This window comes from Panthera tigris, chromosome A2 (assembly GCF_018350195.1).
Source record: "Panthera tigris isolate Pti1 chromosome A2, P.tigris_Pti1_mat1.1, whole genome shotgun sequence".
Classification (NCBI taxonomy): Eukaryota; Metazoa; Chordata; class Mammalia; order Carnivora; family Felidae; genus Panthera; species Panthera tigris.
This window is the reverse complement of record NC_056661.1, coordinates 56,209,599-56,237,283: the sequence shown is the minus strand read 5'-3', so window position 1 is coordinate 56,237,283 and position 27,685 is coordinate 56,209,599. Positions and strand designations below refer to the sequence as shown.

Sequence of the window (27,685 nt, the reverse complement as noted above, 5' to 3'; positions counted from 1 at the left end):
CTGTGCAGATCAACCATGATACTGTGTGAAAAGGTTGTGCAAAGTGCACTGTATAAATATTTTTATTTCCAGAAACCATGAAGGAAAATAGTAATAAATTTACCTATGTGAGAATTAAAACTTCTAAACAGAATAAAAAAACCCCACAAAGTTAAAAAGGACACACGGCAAACTTAAAAAAAAAAAAATTATCTGCAGCACAGATGCCAGAAGTAAATTGAAGAAAATGAGATGAACGTTCATTTTCCTGACCCAAAACGAGCTCTTTCAGATCGATAGGAAGAGATGACTAACCGATTAGAAAAGAAGAGCAAAGGATATGAACAAGCAATTCATGGAAAGATATTCAATGCCGCTTGTAATTAAATGCATATTAAAGAAAGACGAATCAAAATAGAGCATGTGAGTCACTTTTTTTTTTTTAACCTACCAAGTTGGCAAAAACGAACAAGTTTGGTGATACTTTTGCTGTTGAAGGTGGGGGGAAACGCACACACTCACAAACACTGTTGGGTGAGGGGCAAGGTAGTCCATTTTTCTGAAGGGCGATCTGGCAAAGCTAGAGAGCATGCTAATATAAAAATATAAGGATAGTCAACAGTCTTCCGTGTAAGGTAAGCAAAGAGGAGAACCTCTGATGTCCAACAGGAGGGGACGAAGAGGCTGCATGAAGACACCGAAGCCAAGACTTTGCCCTGGGGTGGACAAATCTTCAAGGTGCAATTCTCGTGAAAAATGCAAGAGACAGAAGACTGTGTATGTTATGACCCCTTTTGCATACATTTTTTTGAAGGTTATACATATATGTGTATTGGGAGTTCCTAATTTTTCTCCCAAGAGGTCACACGCACACCAAAACAAACAGTGGTGACCGCCCTATGGGAGAATGGTGGGGGGCGGGGTGGTGGTGTGGAATGGGTATATGAGGAGTCTGAGGGCTCATTGATTTTTAAAAAGTCACTAGGGGTTATCTGGACACAGACACAGCCTCATGAGCCAATAAAATCTTCTTTACATGCATTAGATTAACTTAGATTTTAACAGTAGATAACTAGGGGTGCCTGGGTAGCTCAGTGGGCTAAGGTCCGTGAGTTTGAGCCCCGTGTCGGGCTCTGTGCTGACAGCTCGGAGCCTGGAGGCTGCTTCAGAATCTGTGTCTCCCTCTGTCTCTCTGCCCCTCCCCTTCTTGCACTCTGTCTCTCTCTCTCAAAAATAAATAAACATTAAAAAATTTTTTTAAGTAGATAACTAAGTTAGATAACTTAGATTAAAAAGAATAACTGTTCCTAAAGTGACTAAAAATCACCATTATTATTATTATTACCTAACATGCACCTTGAGGGCCTCGTTCAACAGATTATCATTAGGATACATCCATGATAGAAGCCTATGCAGCTATTTTTTTTTAAAAAAGTGTCTTCTACACATGGATGGATTAAGGATCAACCTCTAAGATCATTTTGGTAAGTGGAAAAGCAAAGTGTGGTACAGGGTATGGTGTGTTACTTTTTATGTAAAAAAGGCAGGGGTCTTGTATACGTGCAGGTACGTGCATATGTCATCCCTGACACGGGTGTTTAAGAAGCTGGAACAGCGGCACCCTGAGGAAGGTCATGGAGAGTTGGGGCTGGAGTGGGCAGGGGACTGACTGGCTTTCCACGGAAATGTTGTTTAAAATTTGTTTGCTCTGTATGCGTGTACTACTGGGTTTTGAAAAGTAGGTTGACAAAAACAATCATTTCTGAAACTAGGCGGGGAGTTTCTAGGGCCTGCTCTGACACAAGCTGGGGACAACTCCCTCTGTGACCTCGGTATAGGATTGTGTCCCTCTGAGCATCAAGGTCCTCTCTATCTAGTGGACAGGCGGAGCGAGATAAGAGTTCCAAGGCTCCTTACAGTTCTGATGCCATGCCAGCCCCAGAACCTTCTCACCAGAAGAGCCAACCAGCTATGGAAAGGCTGCTGTGGAGGTACAGGGTTTGCCACCCTTGGACCTGTGGGAGCAGAGGCCAACAGTCATTTGCCCTGGGGACAGAGGCTTACATGACTTCTAAGACACCTCCTGACATGCCAATGTGCTATTCCTTTTTTCTTCTTTCACTCACAGCGCCCTGCCCGGAAACTCTTGGTTCATATTTCCTCTCCAGGTTACCCCTAGCAACGTCCCATCTGTCTGGGTTGGAGGTCAGCTCTGGGGAGCAGGGACAGATGACACAGCACTGAGCACCCATGTGGGGTTGAGATGTCAGTGGGGCAAAGCCTTATGCTGGGAAACTGAAACTCTTGCCCCATCCAGAGATCAGCCTTGGCCTCAGTCCTGTTCCTTCCCACCTCCACAGACAGCTCTCCATCCCCACTGACCCTCTGGTTCACGCCCAGTCATCACCCAGAATGTTCTGTGGCTTCCCATTGCCCACAAAGCCAAGTTGACACTCTTCAGCTGGACATTCAAAGTTTGTACTTTCTGGCCTCCATTTACCCTCATAGCCCTTCCCTTCATCCATTTTGTCCCTTACTTAAAGCAATTTTCAATAATACAGATTTCATCACATCCTTCTCTTGCTTAAGACCCTTCTAGGGCTCCCAGTGACCTGTAGGACTCAGGTCTAAGTGTCACCGGCTAGACCCCCAAGCCCTGACATTGACTGCCCACCTGCTTGTACTCACTAACCTTTGACGTTTCTCCTGAAGCTCTTCTTTGCATTCACCTCTTTTTAAAAAAATTTTTTTAAATGTTTATTTATTTTTGATAAGAGACAGAGCACAAGTGGGGGAGGGGCAGAGAGAGAAGGAGGCACAAAATCCGAAGCAGGCTCCAGGCTCTGAGCTGTCAGCACAGAGCCCGACGCGGGGCTCAAACTCACAAACTGCAAGATCATGACCTGAGCTGAAGTCGGACGCTTAACTGACTGAGCCACCCAGGCATCCCTGCAGTTCACCTCTTAACTCAGGCAAAAGAAACGCCAAATCACCCATCGGGTGATGGCGACTGCTGTGATAAGACCTCCCACTGGCCCAGACGACCCAGACCTTTTGAGCTAACCCCCCAGCTCAAGCCCTCACAGATGGACCGAGGAGTGACTTCTGGAATGATGTACCATTACCTTTACCTCATTATAATACTAAATCTCCGCCCAAGGAGGAGCCCCAGCCTCATTTACATAACATGCAATGTGTGTATAGGCATTTTCTTTAAGGGGCACACACCGCCTTATGCTCCCCTCTACATAGGATGACAAGGCTTCCCTACCTAACTATTCATCCTAACCCTAAACTAAAGGAACCCATTCACCCTCTCTCAGGGAGTCACAGATTTGGAAACCATTCCCCATGATTTTACTTGCTGCAAATAAAAGTTTTCTTTGTGTGACAGCTCAACCTGGTACAGTTTCTAACTCACCAAAGAGCGAACTCACTTCGGTGTGGTTACATAAACTCCTCAGGTTAGCATCAGAACTCATTTCTGCCTTTTTTGCCTAGTTCCATCTTCAGTGGCTTCCCCCAAAGTCAACCTATACTTACCGCCTTTGGAGTACATGGTGCTATTTCACGAGATGAAATAATGGCACATACTCTTCCTTTGGTTCCTCAATATATCAAGAGTTCTTACCAATAAGCAAGAGAAAACCATGAACCACTCAAGATAAAAATAACTGATTGGTTTACCTCAGTAGTTCAGAGAAAAAGTCATCCAGATGATTGGGAACATGCTTTTGTTAAAATGAGAGAGGGTTGTCATTTTCATGAAAATGACATTTAAAAGACTGTATCATGGTCAAATGATTCTTCACAAAGGTGTCGAGAGAACTTACTGGAGAGAATACTTTCTTCAACAAATAGCACTGGGACGATGTCTACATGCAAAAGGATGTATTTGGACCCTTCCCATAATATACAAAAATTAACTCAAAATGATCAATGATCTAAATGTAAGAGTTACAACCATAGGGGCACCTGGCTGGCTCAGCCGGTTAAGCGTCCGAGTGTTGATTCCGTTCAGGTCACGATCTCATGGTTTGTGGGTTTGAGCCCCACACTGGGCTCTGCATTGACAGTGAGATTCTTTCTCTCCCTCTCTCTGCCCCTCCCCTGCTCTTTCTCTCTCTCTCTCAAAAAACAAACTAAAAAAAAATTAAAAAAAAAAAAACCTTATATAACTCTTAGAAGAAAACATAAGAGTAAATCATTGTCACCTTGGGTGGGGAAGTAGTTTCCTAGATATAAAATGATTTTTTAGATATAAAAATATCTTAGATTTTTTTCTTAGATATAATGATTTCTTAGATATCAAACACATAAGCAATAAAAAAAATGATAAATTGGACTTTATCAAAATTAAAACTTTTTACATTTCAAAAGACACAATCAAGAAAGCAAAAAATTTAAGCCACCGACTAGGAGAACATGTTTACAAGTCATATAACCAAAACACAAAACAAAACAAAACACCCCACAAAGATTTGTATTTAGAACATGAAAAGAACTCTGTGACTTAATAATAAGAACACAATACAATTTAAAAATGGGCAAAAAGTCTGATAGGGTCTTTCACCAGAGGAGGCACATGAATGGCCAAGAAGCACATGAAAAGATGCTGAACATCACTAGCCATCAGAGAAATGCAAATCAAAACCACAATGAGATAGCCCGTCTCCCTCTCTCTCTCTCTGCCCTTCCCCCATTCACACTCTGTCTCTCTCACTCTCAAAAATAAATCAACATTAAAAAAAAAAGTTAAGCATAGAGTTACCATCTGACCCCTCAATTCTATTCCCAGACATCTACCCAAGAGAAATGAAAACATATGTCCATGTAAGAACTTATATATATATATTCATAGCAGTATTATTCATAATAACCCTAAAGTGGAAGCAACCGAAACGTCCATCAACTGGTCTATCCATACAATGGAGTATTATTGCCATAAAAAGGAATGAAATACTGCCACGTTCTACAACATGGATGAACCTGGAAAACATTACACCAAGAGGAAGGAGCCAGACCCAAAAGGTCACGTATTGGATGACTCCATTTACAATGAAACGCTCAGAAAGGCAAATCTATAGAGACAAAAAGCAGATTAGCGGTTGCCAGGGGCTGGAGGCGGGACAAGGCATTGACGGAAACTAGCGACGAGGCTTCTTTTCAGGGTGATGGAGATAATTTAAAATAAAAATCATGATGTGTATACAACTCTACCAATATCTCTCAACGATCATGAGATGGGACACTTGACACAAGGGAATTTTATGGTATGTAAATGGCATCTTCATAAAGCTTTAAGAGAACACGTGACGACTCTGGGGAGTCCTGGGTCAGGGAAAAATGACATAAAGGGCATTATTGAGACAATTGGTAAAGGTGACTATAAACTGTATTGTATCTGTGCTAAACTTCTTGTCTTTGGCTATTGAACCATGTTTATGTAACCAAATGTTCTTGTTCTTAGGAAATAGACACTGAAGCATTATTCAGGAGTAAAAGTCATCATGTTCCATGTTTGCAATGACCTCGCAAATAGTTCTGGGGGGGAAATATTTGGTAAAACATTAGTAATAATGAATTGGGGTGAAGGGTACATGGGAGGACTTGTTTTGGATATTATTCTTGCAAGTCTCCCTGGTGATTGAAATTATTACAAACAACTCTTGCAACTCCTAAAGAATCCACAAATAAAAAAAAAAATTATTGTGTGGAACCTGAAAACTCCTGAGAATAAATCCACGGACCCCAAAGGGAGAAAAAAAACACTGATCTAGCTGTGATCGCAACTCCCATAGGGGGTGCCCCCTGCTCATCATATGTCTCTGAGACCTCCAAAAAGAAGACACAGTCAGAAGCCGGAGGGCATGGTTGGGACACATGCCTGTGTGCCCCTCAGCTTGCATTCATTCATTCATTCATTCACCCAACAAATATTTGAGTGTCTATTATGTGCAAGGGATCAGCTGGGAGCCACACACACACAAATGTCCCTCCTTTCATGGTGCTGATGTCCAGCCGGGAGCAGGGAAGGGTCCTGCAGCAGGAGGAAGGGGAAGTGGAAACCCTTCACCTGTGCCCAGGCCCCAGCCTAGAGGGCAGGGATTGGTGTCTGAATCACCTCTGTTCCCCTGGATTATAAGGAAGTCAAATTCCGTCCCCGCAGAAAAGAGGGTCACAGCTTTTGGACACTGGGGCACACATCCTAGAGGGACTGGGCAAAAATGTTGGGTCACCTCCGATGGGTAGAGCTCAGAACAGAACCAGGAGAACGAATAGTAAGGAGGGTGGCTACGGGCTGTGGGTATGGAGGGGTGTAGGAATGGAGGGCAGAGTGTCGAGGGAGAACCTCACTCCCCTCCCTCCACAAAAGCCAGCATGGGGCTAGCCCAAGTGCTGGCCACACAGAGACAGCATAAGGTGCCCTCCCCCCCATTGCCATCCTGGAAGCTTCGGGGATTCCCAAGCTGGGAGCCCCTGAATTATTTTAGGGGATCTTACATCCCATATGCACACCCAACGCTGCTGGTAGACCAAACAAATACTGTTTCACACATTAACATCTTTCAAACCAAAATAGAAGCTGTTGCAGTGAATAAAATTCATAGATTTCAAATTCATCTGAAATGGGTTCTCAGTGGCTTATTGTAATTTTTCAGCCATGGATACTCACCATGGGGGTAGGGAGGTTTCTCACAGGCATCCTGCTTTTACTAGAAAAGCCTGGAGAGTGCAAACAGAGCCTCCCCTTGCTTCATGGTGGGGAGGATAGTGTTGGAGCTAGGGGCTTGCTCCAAGAGGGTGTGGCCCTAGGGCTCCCCACTCGGCACATCTCAGGTCCTGGCTTCCCTGAGGGCAGGGCGGGTCAGACACAGGGGCTGGAGGGATGCCCGGCAGGGCTGGCCCCGCTCACATACTGGCCCCTTGCATTATCAGTCCCTCAAGAGCAGCGACTGGGATAAGGCTGAGTCACTTCTGGGTCCCAAGCAGCCAGCACAAGGCCTGGGTAACTACAAAGGTGGGCAGGTAGGAGGGCAGCTGAATGAAGGGGGCTGAGTTGGGCTCAGGCCAGCTGACCCCTAGCTCTCCACTTGTTGGCTCGGTTGGACCACTGAGCGCTTGGAATGTGGCTAGTGCAGATGGGGAACTGAGTTTGAAAAAGATTTTATTTAACCTGTTAAAATTTAAATGGCCCCATAGGGCTAGTAGCTTCTGTCTGGGGGCAGTGCAGCTCTACAGGCTTAATAGTAACACAGAATGGAGCCTCCAAAGGTGAGCAGTGATTTGGACCCCATGCACTCCCAGTGGGGATTTGTGGGTCCCTTTCTCACCACAATGGCTGGAATGCCTGGGCAAGCCTTGCTGCCTTCATCTGGTCTGGCTCAAGGACCTCACACTTCAGTGGGCACAGAGATCCCTATAGCACGGGTACACAAACTAGGGACTCTATATGACAGGTCTTCAAGGGTAATTTTACCAGGCTGCTTTGGGGCTTTGCATATGATGACTTCAGAACTTGCTTTGCTCATCCCAACCTTTGTGAGATAAGAGCCCAGCAAAATCCCAATGATACACATGCTGTGATTACAAGATATGCCTACAGATTGCCCCCATCCTGGTGCCCAGGCCCCTCTGCAGTGGGATTTGTCCCCTCCTCTTCCCACCCAGAGGGGGTTTATTTCCCGTCCCCTTGGCCACATGATTTCTTTGTGCAGTCGAATGTGGCAGGAGTGATGGTTGTGCCGGTTCTGAGACTGTGCCTCAGGAGGCCATGCACCTCCACGTTCGTCTTCGTGGAACGCTGCTCTTGGACCCCAGTGGATGGCAGATGGTTGTCCACTGGGGACCATGTGGAGGGGAACCGAGGGGACCCCTTGTACAGAAGCGGGCTGCCCACTGAGCAGGCGAGGGGCCATGTGGAGGGGACCTGCGGTCCCCAACCAACCACAGACATGTGGACCCGGACCCTCGGCAGAGCAGTCTCTGAGGCTCCCAGGGGAACTTCTCTGCCCCACAGGGAGGCTGTCCTGGGGAGATGCCCTGAGGTTTGCCTTGTGGGCTGGGCAGGCTCTGACTGGTCACAGCCAGGACCCGATGAGCCCGGGTGCAGAGGGTTTCCGAATCAGCAGCACCCGGCTCCTGGCACATTTACATAGACACCTGCCCAAAGTCACTCCTGCCAGCCCCACCCTTCCCCAGAGCCAGCTTCTTGGTCCTCCCTGCTATCCAGCCAGCTCCCCACCTTGAGGGCAGCAGGCCCCCATAGACACTCCTCCAAGTCCCAACTCCAGGAGAAGCCGGCAGGGGGCTGTCACAACAGACAGGGACTGTGTATCTTCACGCAGTGAGGATGTGGGGGGTGCAGGAGCCGTCAGCAAAGGACTTCACCTTCAGCAGACATATTGTCTGGAGGCACCAGATGGGGCCCTTCTCCCACACTGGCCCAGCAGCCATGTCCATCCTCCAGATGATGGAGCAGTGGGGGACCAGCTGCCACCTGGGAGGAGGGCAGACACCAGAGTAGGAAGCCCGTGAACACCTCTCCACTTATCTGACCCACTACGCTGGTCAGCCCTCCAGTTCCCAAAGGAAAGCTCAATTCTGGGTTCCAACTCCGACGCGGCCACTTTCCAGCTAGCAAGAAATGTGAACAAGTTATCTGGCGTGCCTCCGTTTCCCCGTCTGCCGAACAGGATAGGCATTCCGACTGGACGGGGTTGCCGGGAGAATTAAATGAGCACAGAGTAGGGCTCGACACACAGGCGGCGCTCAGACAGTGGGACGTCACTGTCATTACCGTTGCCGCCGAGAAGCCTCCTCAGGCCGCCATGGCTCCTTGCCTTGTTTGTGCCCCGGTGTCACCCAGCAGGGTGTGTCAGGGGGGGTGTCGTGACGCAGCCTCGAAGTGCTCGTTGTGGCCTACTTATCTGGGGCATCTGTGCTTGCAGATGAAACGTGGCTTGTTATGTGCTTCCTGACTGTTTGAAGTTGAGCCCAGACGTCTCTGGCTGTTTCTGGGGCCCCACCTCTTACCCCATCACTCTTGGGCAGGCGCCCCACAGCGTGTTAACCTTGCCTTGGGACTCACCTTGACACCCCTGCCCAGCCAAGCTCACAGAATCCCCTGGCCTGTGGGAGAATGGCTTCTTATAGACCCTCCAGACCCTTATAGACTTTCTATGCTGTGCCTCCTGGGAAGCCACCAGAGAGAGCGGTGACACACATTTCTAGAGATTCATCCAGCCCTTTCCGGTGGGCCAGGAAGGTGCCAGTCCCTCCATGAGCACATCTGACCCAGAGCAGGGTGCAGGGCATGGAGTTCGTGGCTAGCTCTGGGTCCCAGCCCGGGTTCAGATCCCACCTCTGACATTACTGAATGAACCCGGCCAAGGGACTTAACTTCACTCTCAGTTTCTTCATCCACAAAGTGGGGCTGTTACAAGCGGTGCAGAAAAACAGACCCCCTTTGGGGTAGTGGGTAGTCGAGTCTCCACGTTAGCCGGAGGATTTCATTGTGCCACGGCCAGCGTCTGCCTTTGACGCCTAGGACCGAGCCAGCACCGACGGGACCCACACTGGCGCAGGACGTTTTAGGGACAAACGTCTTCAGGGTTTCGGCACCAGGTTTACTTGTTTGGTTTTGGACAGAAGGGGCCTGTGTTTCCTACACATCCCAGAATCCAGCTACAAAGTCTTTCCATATCAGGTGTCGGTCGTGTCCAACAGACGCCCCCCCCCACCAGTGCCGAAAAGCTCACTGTGACAATACAAGACACCAGAAGACCACAAAGGGCCCATCAGCGCCCCGCACACATAGATGCTCCACGAGCAACAGCTGACATTATTATTTGTGTTCCTGTGTCTCCAGAAGAGGCCAGAGCCCAGGGAGGGGCAACGGCCCACCTCGGGCACACGCGCTAGCAGTCCAAGCTGGGGTGGTTTCAGTACTTAAAGGTGAAATGTGGTTACTTGTGTGGTTCTGACAGGTTTCTGGAGTTTGGGGCTGAACCCAGAGGCCTCCCCCTGAGGTCCCCCTGCCACCTGCCACCTGCCACCCTCAGTCTGGGGCTCCGAGGCCAAGCAAGAGAGGTGGCTTGCGGCCACCAGGCTCTGGACAGGTCCTCCCTCCCCTGTCGTCCCCCCATCAGCCTTCACAGGTAGGCCCTGCTTCCAGCAAATGCTTAACAAATGAGGTGGACTATCCCCCAACGGCGACCCTCAGGCTCTCACACCTGGGGGAAGCAAGGTCCGGCCCACCCGGACTCCCTCTCCTGGGAGGGGGTGCTAGAAGCCCCCAACCCCTCTCTCCTTTGAGCCTGAATTCCTTGCCGGCTGTGCCCCTGCTCCTCCCCCACTGCCACCGGGCCCATCCCCCTTCTCTCCTCTACTCTGGGGCCCTCTGCAGAGAGGCTCTTGCCGACCACCCATAAAGTAGTCTCCACCAGGCCATTCCCCCCACATCAACCCATTTATTTTCCTCATTGCAAAGTCTGAAAGTATCCTGTTTAGTTGTTTGCAGCTCCAGGGGGAGGGGATCTTGGTCTGACTTTCTCATTCCTTTGAGCAGTGCCTGGCACACAGTAGGTGCTCAGCAGATATTAGCTGAATGATTTATGAATACAATAACTCACTTGGCCCACTCCCAGGGCAGGAAGAGGAGCCGTGGGGGGCAGGCGGATGCCCAGCTGCCCAGTGGGAAGGAGACATATGAGGAAAAGGGGCCATCCCATGGGCTGGCGTTGTTAGTCCTCTCCGTAACCTCTGAGGTGGTGATTAGCAAGCCATTTTCTAGATAAGGCAACTGAGGTCCAGAGAAGTTAAGTGACTTGCCCAAGACCATACAGCTTATACACAAGAAAGCTTTCTTTCCTAGGACCCATAGCCATTCATCCCTTCTATGAGTTCACCACACAAAGAAGAAAATGTAACAGCCAACATTTACTGACACCTGCCAGGCACTGGCCCAGGTGCTTTTCCGAGGTCCACTCTGGGAGGTAATTACAGGTCCATTTTGCAGATATAAAACTGAGGCCCAGAGCAGCTCTGTGACTTACCCTAGGCCACACAGCAAAGCAGCAGCCCATATACCCTATGGTGGGTACTCAGGCTACCGGGCTTCCTCACGTGGTGAGAACAAAGTGAAGGTGTGCGGTGCCCCAACTGCCTCAGTTTTCCCTTTGTGCAATGAGGGTGTGGGCAGAATGACTTCTGGCATGTATGATATCATCGGGGAGGCCCGACTCTTGCCTGGGGAGCCTTAGAGCTGAAAAGGGAACTGAGGAGTGGCTGTTTCCCCATCCTGCCCTGCCCCCCAAGCTGGCCCTGAGCCAGGTGGGTGGTTACTGACCTTTGACCACTTCCTCCGGAAATTCCCCAGGAAATGCCCCTGTGCCCATAGCCTGAGCATAAGTCCAGCCTCCAGGCCCAGGGGCCTCACACCTTGCATCCTCCTGCTAAGATTGCCCGAAATAGAAACCAGTAGGCAAAATAATTAGGATGCTTATGAATGTGTGTGCCCATATGTATGTATACACACACACATGTATGTGTATATACAAAGTGCGGCTGTGTGTATGTATGTGTATGTGTATACATACAAATGTGTATATTGCTGATTAGATAAATTTATCTACATAAGAAAACAACAACGAGGGGTGCCTGGGTGGCTCAGGCGGTTAAGTATCCGACTTCAGCTCAGGTCATGATCTCGCGGCTCCCGAGTTGGAGCCCCGCATCGGGCTCTGGGCTGATGGCTCAGAGCCTGAAACCTGCTTCCGATTCTGTGTCTCCCTCTCTCTCTGCCCCTCCCTCGCTCATGCTCTGTCTCTGTCTCTCTCTCTCTTGAGAATAAATAAAACATTAAAAAAAATTTAAAGAAAACAACAATGAAAGCTAGGCTGATGGTACACCGAGACAAACCGTACCTCTATCTCCTAGGGTCCCTTCCTCTCCCCTCTGCCTGTGCGGCACCAGCCTCCTGCCCCAGCCTTGGCCTCTGGTCTCTCTCTTGCCAGTCTGTCCTCCATTCAAGCTCCCAAGGTATCTTCTCCAAACTCAGATCTGAAAGCTCCAAAGGCAGTGAAACAGATGGTTAAGAATCCCAGCTTTGGGGTCCAGCAGATTTAGGGTTGGAGGCCATTTGCTATGACCCTGGGCAAGTGACTTTATCTCCCTAAGCCTCCGTTTTCTCATCTGCAAAATAGGGATCATAAGAAACCCTGCCACATGGGGCTGACATGAAGGGATGACGCACATCAGGTCACCTAGCCCAGAGGGCAAACAGAAGACCTGGCAGGTCTTCTCAGGTCACAGTGGTGGATGCGGGATGTTTTTGCCTTCCCAGCCTCCACTCTCACTTCAGGTAAGGCACCCTGATTTTCTCTGGGGAGTCTTCCCTCCTCCACTCTTAGTCCATCTAGTTTTTGTCAGCTGACTCCATCTCTAACTCTAGAATATTTCACCCCCTAACCAAATCACCTGGTTCAGGGATCGGCATGTGACCCCAGCTAGACCACTGAGAGTCTGTTCTGGGAGCTCTGATGGAACTGTTTCTACACAGCGTTATTAGCTGCAAGACGGTTGTAAACCTGGGGCTGCTGGGGCAATCACAGGCAGAGAGGCTCCCTGAAGTAAAGTCAGGAGAGATGAAAACAGAGACACCAGCTTGAGCCCCTGAATCAAACTGTACCTGAAGCCCTCCCTGTTTCAGAAACAGAAGGCAATGAATTCAGCTTTTGGTTCGAGACCATCTGTTTTTGTTATCTGGTTGTTCATTTGTTTTTGTCACTTGTGACCAAAAGGGTGCTGGTTAATACAACCTCCCTGTTTAAAAACTCCAGAGGCCTACTCTGGACTCTGGGCCCCGTCTGCCTCCTTTTTGGGCCCTCAATTCTGGTCTTCTACCTTCCTAGGTTCCACACCATCCAAGACTGATGGCTGTTCCCCAACACACCATGGTAGACTCATCCTACAAATTCTCTCCCACTCTCCATTTGGCCAATTCTCATTCACGCTCCAGACCTGGCTCAGGTGACAACTCTCCCAGAGACCTTCTACCACTCTGAAATGTCAGTGGCATCTGCCTCTGGCCTCCTTCCGCTCCCTGTATATCACCCGGGTACAGTTCACTACCGTTCTCTCTTCCCTGTTCAAAAAACTTTGTCTTACCAACTCCTTTAAGAAATGAAAACTTTGGATCAATTACTATTGGACAAGTTCCAAATTTGGGTTTAACTCACCGAGTACATTTCCTGAACCTCAAGCCTGACCAGCAGACACAAGGCTGAACGACCATGTGCTTGCCCTTGGTGGGGGGTCTAGAGTCTGAAGCAAACAGTTTCCCATTTGACTCAAGTCTGTGGCTGCAAAAATGGCAATTTTTAAAAAATGTCATAATCAAACCGAGAATGTTTCTTTTACTTGGGGATAATCATCCTTGACATTTATTGAGCTATTTCTATGTCATTGCGTATGGCACGCCCTCACTTTACAGATGAGGAGACTGAGGCTTACAGGGGTTATAGCAACCAAAGGGGGGGCTGGGATCTGGCCCTCCATCTTCCTGCTCCCACCCCACGTTCCTCTCCCTGGCTTATCTCAGCTACAGGTGAACGCACTGTGAGGGGGCAGCTGAGAGGTCTAAAACTTTGCAGCTTAAAGCTCAGACTCAAGCTGGTTTCCCCCGGTCGCTCATGACCTGTGGCTCTCCACACCTACTTCAGCTTGGGGGTCTCAGGCTTCACAGCTCACACCTGGCCACGGGCTATGATGTGCCCCCTCTCCTGCAGACATCGGGTTTCAGATTTACTGTGCTCGCTTCCGGCAAACACCCTGCCTGTGTGATGGGAGTCTTAGTGGTTAGTCTGCTGGGAAGGTGTTTCAACATGTAACTGTTTTGAACAAGGTGACTTCCCCATATGTCCCTACCATAGGTGGCATCCCAGTAGCCTCTTAATGGCAGATCAGAGGCCACCGAGCCTGGCCAGTTGCTAAGTGCAAAGTTCTAAGTTTGTGGGGGGAAATAGGTCTGATTGACTCTGATAGGCCGTCTGTCCTGGCACCTGCTTCCATCTCTGCACAGGGGGGACGAGAAACCTCCAGGGGCTGTCGTGTAGCTGGAACGAGGCAACATATGGAAAGTCACAGGCACACAGTAGGTGCTCAGTACGTGCTCATTCTTTCCCATCCTCATTGCCTTAAAGCCAGAGCCACCTTTCACCCACATATAGACCCAGTTGGCCCCACATCCACCACCTGTGCTGACCTCTAAGCCCCACTGGGAACTCCACGGCCTGGCCAACCCCACTGTGTGCGGGTCCTGAAGCAGCCCGAACACCACACTGAACCCCAGGGCCCCTGCCCCCTCACTTCTTGTTCCCCAAGCCAACTCCTCCTCTGCTTTCAAAATCTAGTTCGGCTGTCATCTCTTCTAGGAAGACTTTGGGGAACCCATCCTGATGTGAAACTGACATTACTCCTCTGGTCTCCCATTGGCTCTGGAGCTCACGCCCGGCTAGGCTCTGATCACCCTGCATGGTAACTTCCTCTTTTCTTGTCCCATATCCCCCAGGGCACTGTCAACATCCCCAAGACAGAGACCATGTGTTGCTGGTTGCAGCCTGGCCCCTGAAGCTGGCCTGTTGCTGGATTGGGGAGAATTCCCTAAACGCTAAGCACAGAGCTGGGGACCCCACACAGAGTGGCCCTGCTTCAAAATGGAGCCAGCAGGGAGGAAGGCAGAGGTGAGAGCTGAGACATCTAAACCCATTGCATAAAGTGAACCCCTGGATCCAGCCATTCCTGAAGCGAGCCACACCCTAGGCTTTTCAGTTCCATGAACCAATGAAGCCCTTTTATGCTTAAGCCTGTTTGATTTGGCTTTTCTGTTACCTGCAACGACAAGGGTCCTCAGTGACAGACTGAGGCTAACCTGACACACCCCAGGTCAAATAGCTAAGAGAGTAGCAGGGTTGAGACTCACACCAAGGTCAAGGCTCTCAACCTACTTCGGCAGCCTGACAAGTGCCTGGATGCTCTCTGTAAGCTGGGTACAGCTTGGACACCCCACTCTGCCTGGCCAGACTCCTCTTTCCTTTCCCCCAGAAGTCACACTCATATAGCTTTCTGGGCACTGGTTTGCTCATCCCTCAAGTGGGGCTTATAACCCCTCCCTCACAGACTCAGGGAGAAGGCCCAGGGGTGCCTCACACTGGCCCATAAGGGACCTGCTCTCAACTGTCTGCTTACAGATGCTGTGCTCAGCAGGCCCCAGCTCGGGGGGCCGTGTGGAGCTGCACCCATACCCTACCCACGCCTGGCCAGTCCTCCCATTTGGACAATAATTCCACATCGGGGCAGGGGTTCTGAAGGCCAGACTGTTTTGGCTGTCTGATGATGGGGGTGGGGGCCCTGCTCAGTCTCTGCTCACTCCGAGCCCAGGGGAGCGGGCTTCAGACAGGAGGAGACTGGCAGGCCCCGGGGGGATGGCAGGGCCCCAGTTGGCTTCTTGGACCCTGTGTCCCACACAGATCCAGTCCCCAAGGAAAAGGCCTAAGGAAAACCCTCGTGCCTCCAAGGATACAGGCTCTTCAAGGTACGACGGGGGCGAGGGGCCAGGAGGAGAGGGCCCACCAACATGAGTTTACTTGGTGCCATGAAACAATCTTTCACGCTCCAACAGCTGGAGGCTCAGGCGAGGCCTGTGACTTGCCCAGACTCACACGGGCAGGCCTGCAGAGCTGGGACCCAAACCAGGGACTCTAACACCTACATGGCAGCAGCTGACTTGGAGGGTCAGAAGTCCGATGTGACTGTTAGGTGTGAAAGACCTTAAGCAAAGCTGAGCTGAAGAGGGTCATGTCATAAGTGGGACTTGGTCTGGGGACTTCCAGAAGTGTCAGGGGAAGGAGCATCTCTGGAAGCCCCACGTCTCTCCTCAAAGCCCGGACTCCCCCTAGGCACACAGCAAAGCTCGGCCCTGCTTACCATGACTCTGCTTAGAGTCCCAGGCACCTGCTGCCCTCTCCACCCACCACCTGCTCTCTATTTTTTTTTAAGTTTATTTATTTTGGGAGAGAGACAGAGAGAGCTCGAGCAGCGGAGGGGCAGAGAGAGAGAGAGAGAGAGAGAGAGAGAATCCCAAGCAGGCTCTGCGCTGTCAGCACAGAGCCTGATGTGGGGCTCGGGCCCACGAAGCCATGACATCATGACCTGAGCCGAAATCAAGAGTCGGACACTTAACTCACTGAGCCCCTCAGACGCCCCCCTCAAGGCTCCTGACTCGCCGTGGCCATTCACAGGGAAAGAAAGTTGCTTGTCTGAGATCCTCAGTGGCCCAGAAGAGGTGGCTGCCACAGAGCCCGGCAGTCCTGGCCCCTGGTGACATTCTATCTGCCCTTCCCTCAGGACTGGAAGAGGCCTTCCCCCAGGAGAGGTGCTGGCACCTGCCTGGCTGGGCTCCCCAGTTTGCACCCCGGAGGCCAACAGGGGCAGGTAGCTGCTGGAGACCGCTGAACTGGAGGCCGGAGCCCTGGGCCCTGAGCTGCCTGACCACCCGGGGTCCCCCCACGGCCCTCTGGCTCACTGGGGTCATAGAGAGCTCTGCCGATGCATCAGAGGAAGGCTTTGTCGACCTGGGATCAGAGAGCCGCCCTGGGGGTTCTCACTTCTGCAGCCAAGCCTACCTTGAGCCCAGCCCCAGCTCTTGGAGGCCAACAGGGGCAGACAGCTCCCTGCTTAGCACTGGAGTCCAACCCCACTACAGGTGGAAAAACCGAGGCCCAGTGATAGGACAGTCATGGGATCATTCACCCCTGCCCCTGTACCCCAGACAGAGACTGTATGATGCACTGAGGGGCATAGAGTCACTCTGGGTCCAAGCCCCAGCTCCCCAACTTACACCTGCTGCGGGACATCGTACAGATGTCCTAACATCTCTGTGCCTAAGTTTCCACATAACCCAAACATGATAGTCATTCTCCTTTCCAGGGTTGTAGCGAGGTTAGATGGGGAAGCAGAGCTCAGTGGGGAATCTCCCTGCGGGGCAGGTGGCCCCAGGGCTCCCCATCTTGCCACAGGGGATTTCCCGAGGGACAGCACCAAAGAGGCTCACTGAATCTTTCTCATTCAGTGTGTCCAGAGCTTTCCATCCACGTGGGGGCTGTCCCCAAGGTTCCTCCTGGCCCCGGAGAATCTACAGATCCTCAAGATTTCTCTCTGGATCATTTTGGAAAGAAGCTTCTCCTCCCTCTGCCCCGTGCCTCCTTTTGCTCAAAGTGTATGCCTTGTGGGGTGAGGGGGTAGCAGTGGGGGAAGGAAACTGCACCAACTACCCTCCAGGAGCCCTCAGCAACCGTGCAACCTCTGTGGGCCTCAGTATACTCAGCTGTAAAATGGGTGTGGCTCCTCCTCAGGGTGGTTATGAGTGCCTAGGCTTAGGACCAACCAGCCTGCGTGGGCTGAGGGACCCTAGACCTTCTGCCCTCCCCAGGACCTGGGGCTGGTCTAATGCCCAAGGGAGTGAGAGAACCTCCCTCTTGCAGCTGAAGCTGCCCTTCGAGGCAGCTCTGGGGAAACACCTGGGGCTCCCTGGGCCCAGGGTGGGCCTTTGTGCCATCCAGGCAGTGAGAAGAGGTCACAGAAAACGGTTCTAAGAAACATCACAAACCCTGATGAGAGCCCCAGGGACCCTCTGCCCTGGCCATCAGCAGCCCCCGCCCCCCCAGGTTTCTCAGGTGGCTGACACCCTCTCCCTCCCCCAAGCTAGATGGTTGGTACTCACAGTGTCACAGGGGAGAGGGTGGAGGTCTTCCTGGAGCCCCGGCACCCTGCCTGCCTCCACGGCCCCTGGGGACGAGCTCTGGGCCCTCCCCACTGCAGGGCCTGACGTCTGACTTCCTCCCTGCTCAGCCGGCATGAAGGAAACCACGCCCTGGGGAGAGGGTGCTGGGCACCCTGAGGCCCCCGCCCACCTCTGACTGGGCCCCAGACACTGCCCAGTGGTCTCCTCAAGGTCTGGCCAGTCCACACGCCTTCAGCAGGGAGGCCCCAGAAGCTCTGGCCAATAAATAATACAGCTCCCTCCCTGGCCAGTCTCGTGTGGCCGATCGTGTTTCAGGGCCACTTGAGTTTCTGGCGAGGCTGCTTTGTTGGGAGTGCCTGTCCCGCCTGGGTCTCTGGCCACGGGGGCACTAACATTCTCACTGAGGACCGGCCTGAGCGAGCAGGACAAAGGTGTGTGACAGGTGGCCCTGGAGAGACGCTGCCCTACTTATTCTGAAAGCAGCTCCGGCCACCTGGGACTGGGGTGGCAGGGGCAGGATGTTCATCCTCATCTCCTTATGTCCTCCTGGTACTCAGCGCCCCACTCCTATACTGTGGTGCCCCCTGGAGAGCCCTAACACCACTGCCCCTCTGCCTGGCCCACCCACCCACACTCTTGGAGGCCCTGTCCAGGCCCCTCCTCCAGGAAGCCTCCTCACCCCCATCAGGGAGTAATCTGTTCCCATCTGAACTCCCACTGCTATTGTCTGCCAGTCTGTCTCCTTTGGGTATCAATCATCGTCTCTTTTCTAGACAGCAGCCGCTGCCTCCTCATTGGTGCCCCGTCCCCCAAGCCCCCACCCCGCCCTCTCCACGGTCTCATTTCCTTACAGCAGCTCCAGTGATTGTTGGAAAACAGAAAGAACACCATGTCGTCCTGCTTTAAACCCTGCCCTGTCTCTCCCCCACTCCAGTGAACTCTCAAGTCCTCAAAGGGATCTGGCAGTGACAGACTTGGGGACTGCACATCCCTTCCCTCCTGGGCCCCTGCTGGGCCTCCTCCGTGTTCTTCAAATACACCGGGCATGCTCCCGTCTCAGGGCCTTTGCACCTGCTGTTCCCTCTGCCTGGAATGCTCTTCCCCAGGTCTTCAGAAGCTTCCTCCTTCCTGCCCCTCTCAACTCAATGCCACCCCCGCAGACAGGTCTTTTCAACTTCTTTCTTTTTATTGAGATACAATTCATATTCTATAAAATCCACCCACTTAAAGTATACAATGATTTCAGGATATTCGGAATCTGACACATCACCGCAACCTAAGATTAGAACATTTTCATCATCCCCCAAGAGAACCCCTGTCTGTATTAAGCAGTCCTTGTCCCCTACCCACCCAGCCAGCCTGCGCCCCACCCCCCACCCCTGGCAATCACCGCTCTACTTCCTGTCCCTGTGGGCTCGTCTACTGTGGACATCCACACACTCAGTGGTCTTTTGTGGGTCCGGCTTCTCTCTTAGCATAACGTTTCCAAGGGCTGCTCTGTGCTGTGACACAGGGCACCACTTAATTTCTCTTCGCGGCTGCATGGCACTCCGTCGTGTGGACAGACCCCATTTCATTTGTCTGCTCATCAGCCAGTGCGCAGCTGGGACAGGCCTTTCCTCACCACCCAGGTCACGTGCCCTCTCTGCTCCCCTCCCTCGATAAGCCTTCCCGGTTTTATCCTTTTCCTTTAATCCCTGGCCGAAGGCACCTTCATCATTTTGCTCTGTTTACTGTTTCTGTCCACCCCCCTCAACCCCCGCCCCAAATGTCCGGCTCCATGAGGCCTGGGCCGCTGCCTCACTCCTTGCCATATTCCCAGGGCTCTGGCACGGGCCTGATGCAGAGCAGGGGCCCAGCAAATATTTACTCGCTGGCCGAATGAAGCCTTTTTCCAGCGAGATGCCCAATCTCCCTGCCCGGCTCAGAGGACATGTGCGGCCCTCACCAAGTGACCCAGCATGGGGATCAGTAACTCGAGGCTCTGGAGCCCCAAGTTCCTCCTCTGTCCAGTGGGATAGTGGCCTTCACGGGTAGACCTTAGCTGGCTGGATGGGAGGCTGTACATGGACATCCGACACAGTGCCAGGGACAGAGTAGGTGTTCAACCCCACACAAAGACTGGAAGGGGGGGATGGGGAGGGGCGGGGGCGGGGGGAGGACAGGGCTGAGGCAGTAAGTCCCATGTATGAAAGGGTAAAGCAGCTGCCAGAAGGATCCATGTGTGCTTAGGGAGGTGGCAGTCCTGCCCAGGAGCTCCTGCCCCGTCCCATACTCAGCCCCGGACTATGCTCAGGGAGGGACAGGGATCGTCTGGGCCTGTCCAGAAGGGGAAGGAGGTGGGGAGGGGACTGGAGACCCCATCCACAGCCTCAGGGAATCCTGGCCACCGCAGGCTCTCCTGGGATGGCAAAGCGGATGGGTTGGGGGCCCTGAGAGTAGGGCCGCGCCCTCCCGGTGTGTGTGAGTGTGTGTGGGTGGGTGTGTGGGGGGGTGCACCATTGGAAGAGGGGTGTCAGCTCCAAGTGGGAAAGTATTTCCTTGTATCAGAGCTGCCCAGGCATGGTCCAGGATGGGAGGCGGTGAGCTCTGTGTCCCAGGAGGTGTGTGCACACAGGGCCTCCCGTGGAGGGGCATCAGATGGCTAATTGTCAGGGAAGCGCCCTGGAAGCTTCCAGAGACCCACTGCCAGCTGCTCCCAGGCCCTCCTCCTCAGACACACCACAGCGGGGGAGGGGTGGGGGCGGGGCTTGCTCAGCAGAGCCCCCTGCCCGCCCCACCCCCCACCGGCACCCCAAGCGGGCTGCCTCTGCCCACCAGGCATCTCAAATGTCCCATGGGCCCTCAAGGCACAAAACGATCTCTCGTTCCCAAAATAACACCAGATGCAAAAGTGATTTTCCAGCCTGGCCCCGGAGGCTGAGGATTACCAATACCACAGACTAAGGCTTCGGACAGACAGGGCCCCGGAGGTGGGTGCTCAGAGACACGGCCACCGCGCGGCACCGACCCTTCCCCGGCAGGCCTACAGGCCTGACTCCTTTCATCCCAGAACAGCCCTAAAAGTCACTTACACATTAGAAAGCGACTGTGCTGGGTTTCGAACCCAGGCAGGCCTGACTGCCAAGCCCGTGTCCTCCCTACTCCATCACTCTGCCTCTTCAACACTGAGGCTGAGAGGGAAGAAGGGAGCGGGCATCACAGGGAGACGCTCCGCCGGGCGCTGGGCCAACAGAACCCATCTGTGAGTTTCCCAAGGAGCACCTAGCTGGCACCGTTCTCCTCTCATTACCCGCTGCCCAAGGAAACGGGCCCAGAGGGGGTCTAGCAACTCGCCCCAAAATGTACCTCATACAACCTACCGTTGCGCTCTGGGCCCCGGCGTGCCCAGCTCCTAGGTGTGGTGTCCTCTCTCGGAGGCCTGGGGCTGAAGTCCCAGAGACCCCGTCCTCGGCTTCTGGGCTGCAGTCGCTGAACCCCTGGGCAAGGGGCCAGGGCTGGCCGGCCAGCAGCCCGCTCCCCGCACACACCTCTTGCTTTTCCAGATGTGAGTGGGTCTGGGCCAGGGGCGACAGACCCAGGCGGAGGGGAATCTGAAGACGCAAGTGGAAAACTATGTGCTGTCCGATCGCAACCCTCCAATTTGTCACTGTGGCTGCCGCCAGCCCCGCCTCAGGCCGCAGACCTGCTGACTCAGGTCTTCCCTGGCAGCTGAGGGGGCTGGGATCCCGCCGAGGGCCTGCTCTGTCCGTCTGTCTGTTTGTCTGACTCGGGGAGCAGCCTCCACCCTCTCGGGGGCCTCCTAACAAAATGGGGTGGGGGGGCCCGGAGAGCAGAGCCAGTCTTCTGGAGCCCCCTAAGGGCCGTCCTCCCCAGCTAACCATGGAAGTGCCCTGTACTTACAGGTGCTAAGTGCGGGTTTGGGGGCCAACCCGGTGCCAATTACGATGTCTGCACCCACCCAGAGCTGCCTTCCAGCCCTGTGATGCTGTCGGGCCACCAGGCCAAAAAACACTCTTGGAGGACTTACCACGAGCCACTCGAGGCTCAACCCCACAGCCCTGACTGGTAGTTAGCCCCTGTGCCTTTACCCCTGTGCTGTACATGTGGCAAGTGAGGCACGGAGAGGCTGGTCTACTGGGCTCTGTGAGGCTGCGCAACTCCTCCTGAGCGCGGGAGAGCCCCTGGCAGAGCACGGCTGGGCCTCCCAGTGCTGGGCCCCCTGCATCCTGTAAACAGCCCTCGAGGTTTCCATACTGCCAGTCCCCGGAAACCACAGGAGAGAATGAGACACAGGGAAATCCAGCTGAGGTTGTAGGGAAAGGCACACAGTGCTCTTGCCAGAGCCCAGGGACTCACCCCCTGCCTGGCCTGACCTCCAAGGTCCCCACCCAAGGAGGCCTATCCCAGGGTCTAAGGAGGGACAGGTGGCCGCTGACTCACCCCTGGGGTGAGCTCTCCTCTCTCTACTCCCATAGTCAGCCACATCCCTATCGAAGAGAATGCCTCTGCCCTCTATGTCTGCCCCGTTCTCCTAAAACCAGGCCCCAGGCCTATCTCTGCAATGTCTCTCACCTTCCCCCACACACCTGTTCAGGCCAAAGGCCCAAGGTCCCAGACACTCTCATTTAGCAGCAAAGGCAACTATGGCCATTGTAATGATGATGTCCTATCACAGTGAGTGTGGGCTGAGGGGCTAGGTTTCCCCTTTCTCTTTGGCTGCCAGGAAGCTCAGTAATGTTTAGCTCAACAGAATGACCTCAGGACCCTGTTTATCTCTGTTCCATTCTATTTTTTTCCCGTAGGTCATGGCATTCCATTCTATATTGTGCTTACCCTGTTCCGGATATTTTATTTATTATAGGTATTTCCTATAGTGATCACAAATATTTTGGAGAGGAAAGAAGGAAGGAAGGAAAGGAGAGTTAATACAGTTTATATACCAGGTGATGAGGGCGGGAAGAAAGAGGGAGTATCTTCTGATCCCTTCCCCTTTGTAAAACCTCCCCTTGAAGTAACAAATATGCCCTTAGCTAGTATCTAAATAGATGTCTTCTTTCCAGCCCTTCCAAGCAGCTGCCTCTAAGCCCCGCCCATAAAAATCCTGGCCCCACCTAATCCCCCTTTACAGATGAGCCCCAGCCTTGCCTGAGATCACACGGGATCCAGCTTCCCGCTCCCTGGTCTGGACCCCTCCGGCAGGTGCAGAGGCGGGAGTCAACCCAGAGACGTGCACCCTCCCCGGGGGGCAAAGAGCCTTGCGCCCCCTCCCCCACCCCATCTCTGCTGACAAGCACAGGGGCTCTGTTCCAGGCACTCCTCCCCATCCATCTGGCTGAGGGGTGGGGGAGGTACCGAACGACAGCAGCGGTAATCACACCTAATGTTTACCCCGCGCTGGCGGTGCGCCTGGCCCTGTTCTTTGCACACCATCTCATTTAATCCTCATGCTAATCCTGTAAGGACCTGCAGGCGGGAAGCCGTGGTCACAGAGATGAGGCCCCTTCACGCCGGCGCTAACGCCAAAGCCAGGTATGAACTTGGGCAGCGCGGTGCTGGAGTCGGGGCCGAATTCTCCGCCACTCGGCGACTGCCATTGACAGTCACACGAAATCGTCGTCTGAAGGGACGAGCGTGAGCCCCCATTTCACTGATGGGGAGCAGGCTCTGAGAGGCTAGGGGACGGGGCCAAGGTCACTGGCTGTGCTCAGTGCCGGCGTGTTACGTAACACACGCCTGTTTCCGTGCTCACTTGGGACAGACACACTACCTGCCAGACACACTACCTGCCCCTGGCATCCTCCAGTGGGCACTCCGGGTCCCGGCCAGATGCCCGCACACTCCCTAACTAGTGTTGCACTGTCCTCCCTCCCTCCCCGCTAGAGACTCTGAGTTTCTCCGGAGGGCACCAGGCATGACCTTTCCTGCCCTCCATCCCTGCTTCCCCCCAGGCTGGAGCTGTCCTGGACCTTGCAGAGTCAATGCAAACCGGCCGGCCTGGTGCCCAGGCCTCCCCTCCCGCCAGGCGATGGCCAGGCACAGCTGCCTCCAGACACACATCCCCTGGTACCTGAGGGTCCTCACGGAGATGCAGTATTTCCACATAAGGCTCCACACGGCACTGCCACCGCCCTTCATGCCTGGCTAGTTGGGAGAGCCGGCGGCTGACGGACCCACAGCCACAGCCCTCCAACCCTGGTCTCCTCCCGGCCAGGGGCTGGCTGTCTTTGCTGGCTCTCAGGTCACTTCCTTCTTCATGGTGGGAAGAAGAAAGACAAGGCCTAAAAGCCAGGAGAGGGGGGAGGCGCCGGCTCCCACTGGCCACTGTAAGTCTCAGCCACTGGCCTTGCTGTCCCCAGGCCAGCCTCTGCGAGCTGGCCTGTCCGGCTGCTCCAGACCCTCCTGGCTGAGCAGCCCTCTCGCACCAGACCCCGTGGCTTCTGCACAACCTTGCGCCTGCCTCCTGCCAGGAGACAGCGGTGGCTGTGGGCCAGGGGAGCAGTGAGTCACTCGGGGCGGGACGGGTGAGGGGCGTCTGCCCGGTGAGGGAGAGTGCTGGTCCTGTGTCCAGAGGCTGGCCTGGGACGGCAGAGGCTGAGCCCGAGAGGGAGGGAGGTGGGCGGGGAGGCGAGGGCGGGCCCACATCCTCCCCCATCTCCCCAGAGGCTTAAACCCAACACCCGCCCCGCAGCCTGGCCCACCCCAAGCAGGGGCCAGGAGCCAGCCAGGAAGGGGAAAGGGGCTGTTCTGCCTGCTTGGCTCCTGGCGGGGAGCTCGGGGTGCACGGGACAAAGGAAGGACGAAGTCAGGGCTGCTTCCTGGGAGAGTAGCTGGCCCATGAGGGTCTCCGTCTGCTGGGAGAGACAAAGTTCCCAGGCTTGGCCAGACCACTTCCTCGCCGTGTGACGGATGATGCTGTGTGTGGCTGGCCCCTGTGACCTTCATTCCTCCCTGACCACCTCGGGCTCAGGGAGCCCTGGGCAGTGGTGTCAGCTCTCCACGGGTCCAGAACCAACACGTCCAGTTCTCCCAACGGCCTTATGATTTTATCATCAGCTCCATTTCCCATGTGAGGCAACTGAGGCACAGATGGGGGAAGTCACTAACCCCAGGTCACAGCCCTGAGAAGCGGTGAATGTGGGATCTGTGCCCTGGCGGTCTGGCTCTGGGAGCAGCGAGCGCACGCCAGCTCTTCTGGGTGGGGGTGGGGGGGGGGTGGGCTGGAGGGCTTCGGCCCCTCTGAGCGGCCGTGGGGCCTGGGCCCGAGCTGGGTCTGGGGCATTTCCAGACCGGGGTCCCAGCTGGAGCCCCCGCCCCTGCTCTCCACCCCCTACCAGCTGTTCCTAGGCCCAGCCCAGGGCAGGCAGCTGGGGTTTCCCAGGCAGAGCCCCCAGGGACAATGACTCACAGCTCAAGGTCTGCATTCACAGAACCTACTTCTATCCACCCACAGCCCCCAGGAAGTCCCCCAGGGTCAGGTGGGTCCAGATCTCGGCACCCTGCAAGGCCCTGGGCATCAGGCGTGGCAGCCAGTGTCATCACATCCAGTGGCCACCAGGGCCCCCATTCCACCTAGAAGGAAACTGAGGCTCAGAGGTGGGCCTGAGCCTGGGTCTCCAGGTCGAAGCCTTGCTCTGTCCCTGGGCCCCCTGCCCTGGCCTGGGCGGGATGTCTCGGATTCCAGCCTGATTCCCACAGCGAAGACCAGCAGCTGCACGCTTGTCTGTCCCCCAAGCCCAGAAAGAACTTTCTATCCGAAAGCAAGACTGGCTTCTACAAAGGTTGTGGCCTCCCTGGGAGAGCTCAGGAACCCCAATTCTCTTTCCTCGTCGCCAGAAGCTACCGCAGCAGCTCAGTGCCTGCCTTAGGAGCTCCTCCACGGCACCCTGGGGAACTGGCTGCCCAGCCTCGGTTTGAACACCCCGAGTGATGGGAAGCTCATTACCTCTTGAGGCTGCCGTTGCATCATGAGCCTCTGCTGACCTAAGGAAATTCTCCCTGGGGCAGAGCCTCACTTCCGTGAGCCACATAGCCTAAGACCTCCATTCAAGAGTTTGTCTGGTCTGTGCTGCTGGTGAAAGTTTTGTCAACATCTATTGTGGGTGGAGGCAGCCTGTTTACATATCTCCACTGGCCACCGCTATATTCACACCATCCACGGACTCACTCACCCACTCAGACATCCATGCGCGTCCCCCCCAGCCCTCAACCTCTTCCTTTCCAATCATCCGCCCCTCTGTCCTCTCTTCTCCCTTCTGTCTGTCCCCTCACTCACTCCCCTTATGGCCCTGGCTGGCCCCTTATCCCCACAGGGTGAAGAGGTATGATAGGTGATGGCAGAGATCCCCTTCTCTTCCAGAGGCATCTTCCGGAACCCTCATCTCAGCCTCCCTACCAGCCTGTTGCCTCTCACCTGGTCCCCCAGGATTCCACCCATGGCCTGTCACATGCCTGGCAAACCTGACCCTTCTCACTTTCTGCCCCATGCCCCCCAGGCTCTGGGTTCCCATGTCTCTTGGGCCCTATGGCCTCAGGCTCTGTCTGGGGCAGACCACCCCCCCCACCACCCCCCTGCCAGGCCTGGGCTTAGCACCAGAGCCACTCATCACCCAGAGGGGAGGAGTATTTGTCACGTGCACCTCCCATGCCTGCTCTGTGTGGGACACCGGTCATGGCAGGTACCTCTCCACTCGGAGAGGGGCAAAGTGGCACTTTGGGCTCTGGAGGTGATCTCAGAGAGAGGTGTCATTTTCAGACAGGAGGCCGAGGCCCTTGTGGGGGACCCCTTCCAAGTCCCTGTGTCCTGGAACACACCGCTGCCACCAAAGCGCCTGGAGGGCCCAGGCCTCACTTCCGTGTTCTTCCCCTTGGCTGCATCCACCTGTGTCCACCTCTCCAACAGCATCGCCCTCGGGCTTCTCGCCCCCACTTTACAGATGGGGAAACTAAGGCACCGGGAAAGGATGGGTGCGGCTTTCCCCAGCTGCCAGGGCATCGCCTGCTTCTCAGAAGACTGCTGCCTTGGCTTGATGGGGAGGGAGGGGGGAGCTGATGGAGGGTTAGAACAGCTTCAGGGAAGCGCTGAGGGCGCGGCCACTCAGCAGGGGCCAAGCCCTGAGCCATCTCCCACACTCCCTTGCAGGTGGTCCTCGAGGATCTGCTTTCAGAAGGCTCGGGCAGTCTCCACACCTTGGCAGTCAACCTGGTCCCTGACTTTGCAGGGTGCTGATGGTGCAGTCGTTGTCAAACAGTGGGGTGGCAGCGGGGGTGGCCTGGGGGTGTGCTGCCTCCCTTCGTGATGGTCGCTCTTAACATGTCCTCTCAACAGCCCTGAGGGGTGGCTGTCATTATCCCCATTTTACAGGTGAGGAACGCGAGGCTCCAAGTGCTTTGAGGTTTCCTGAACGTGCTCTTACCACACACTCCGTCTGTCCTCATCACTGAGGGTGGCCTGTCCCCGAGAACGGGGGCGGGCTCCTTATTCACCTCTGACTCCCTCGTCCCTAACACCAGTCATCTCATCGCTCTGAGTCTCAGTGTTCCTCTGCCAAGTGGGAATAAGCATCCCTACCCTCCCGGCTGTGGGGAGGAAAAAAAGGACTGTGTGGCCCTGGGTGTGAGACTCAGCCTCTCAGGGGCATCTTCCTATCAATGGTCATTTCAAAAGCCCCTGGCACTGCGGGGCTTGTGTTAGGTGACTGGTGACGTTTTCCTTCCCTCCCCGGTGGGACCCAGGGGGCCACAGCAGGAAGAGAGAGAAGTGAGGTAGGTCTGCATGGAAACGTTCACACCCTCAGCTACTCCCTCTCCCCAGCCACACGGCCAAAGCCCGGCTCTGCGGAGAGCTGGCCAGCCCTCCACCCTCGGTGCAGTGACTCACACGGCCCACTGGGGATGAAGTCA

At 54.3% G+C, this 27,685-nt stretch overlaps 1 protein-coding gene across 2 annotated transcripts in view; it reads right to left on the bottom strand.

The window, feature by feature from the left end:
- The window catches only part of IQSEC1 (IQ motif and Sec7 domain ArfGEF 1), a 121,283-nt gene extending 96,962 nt beyond the window's left edge, over positions 1–24,321 (bottom strand). The window contains exon 1 of one of the 2 annotated variants that reach the window (XM_042979611.1): positions 23,853–24,321. In XM_042979611.1, coding sequence (XP_042835545.1) covers positions 23,853–23,920 — 68 coding nt within the window. In that variant the 5' untranslated portion in view covers positions 23,921–24,321. Of the gene's footprint in view, positions 1–17,761; positions 17,873–23,852 lie in introns of those variants that run through there. The other variant, XM_042979617.1, reaches the window with a different exon arrangement.
- Positions 24,322–27,685: the final 3,364 nt, after the last annotated feature.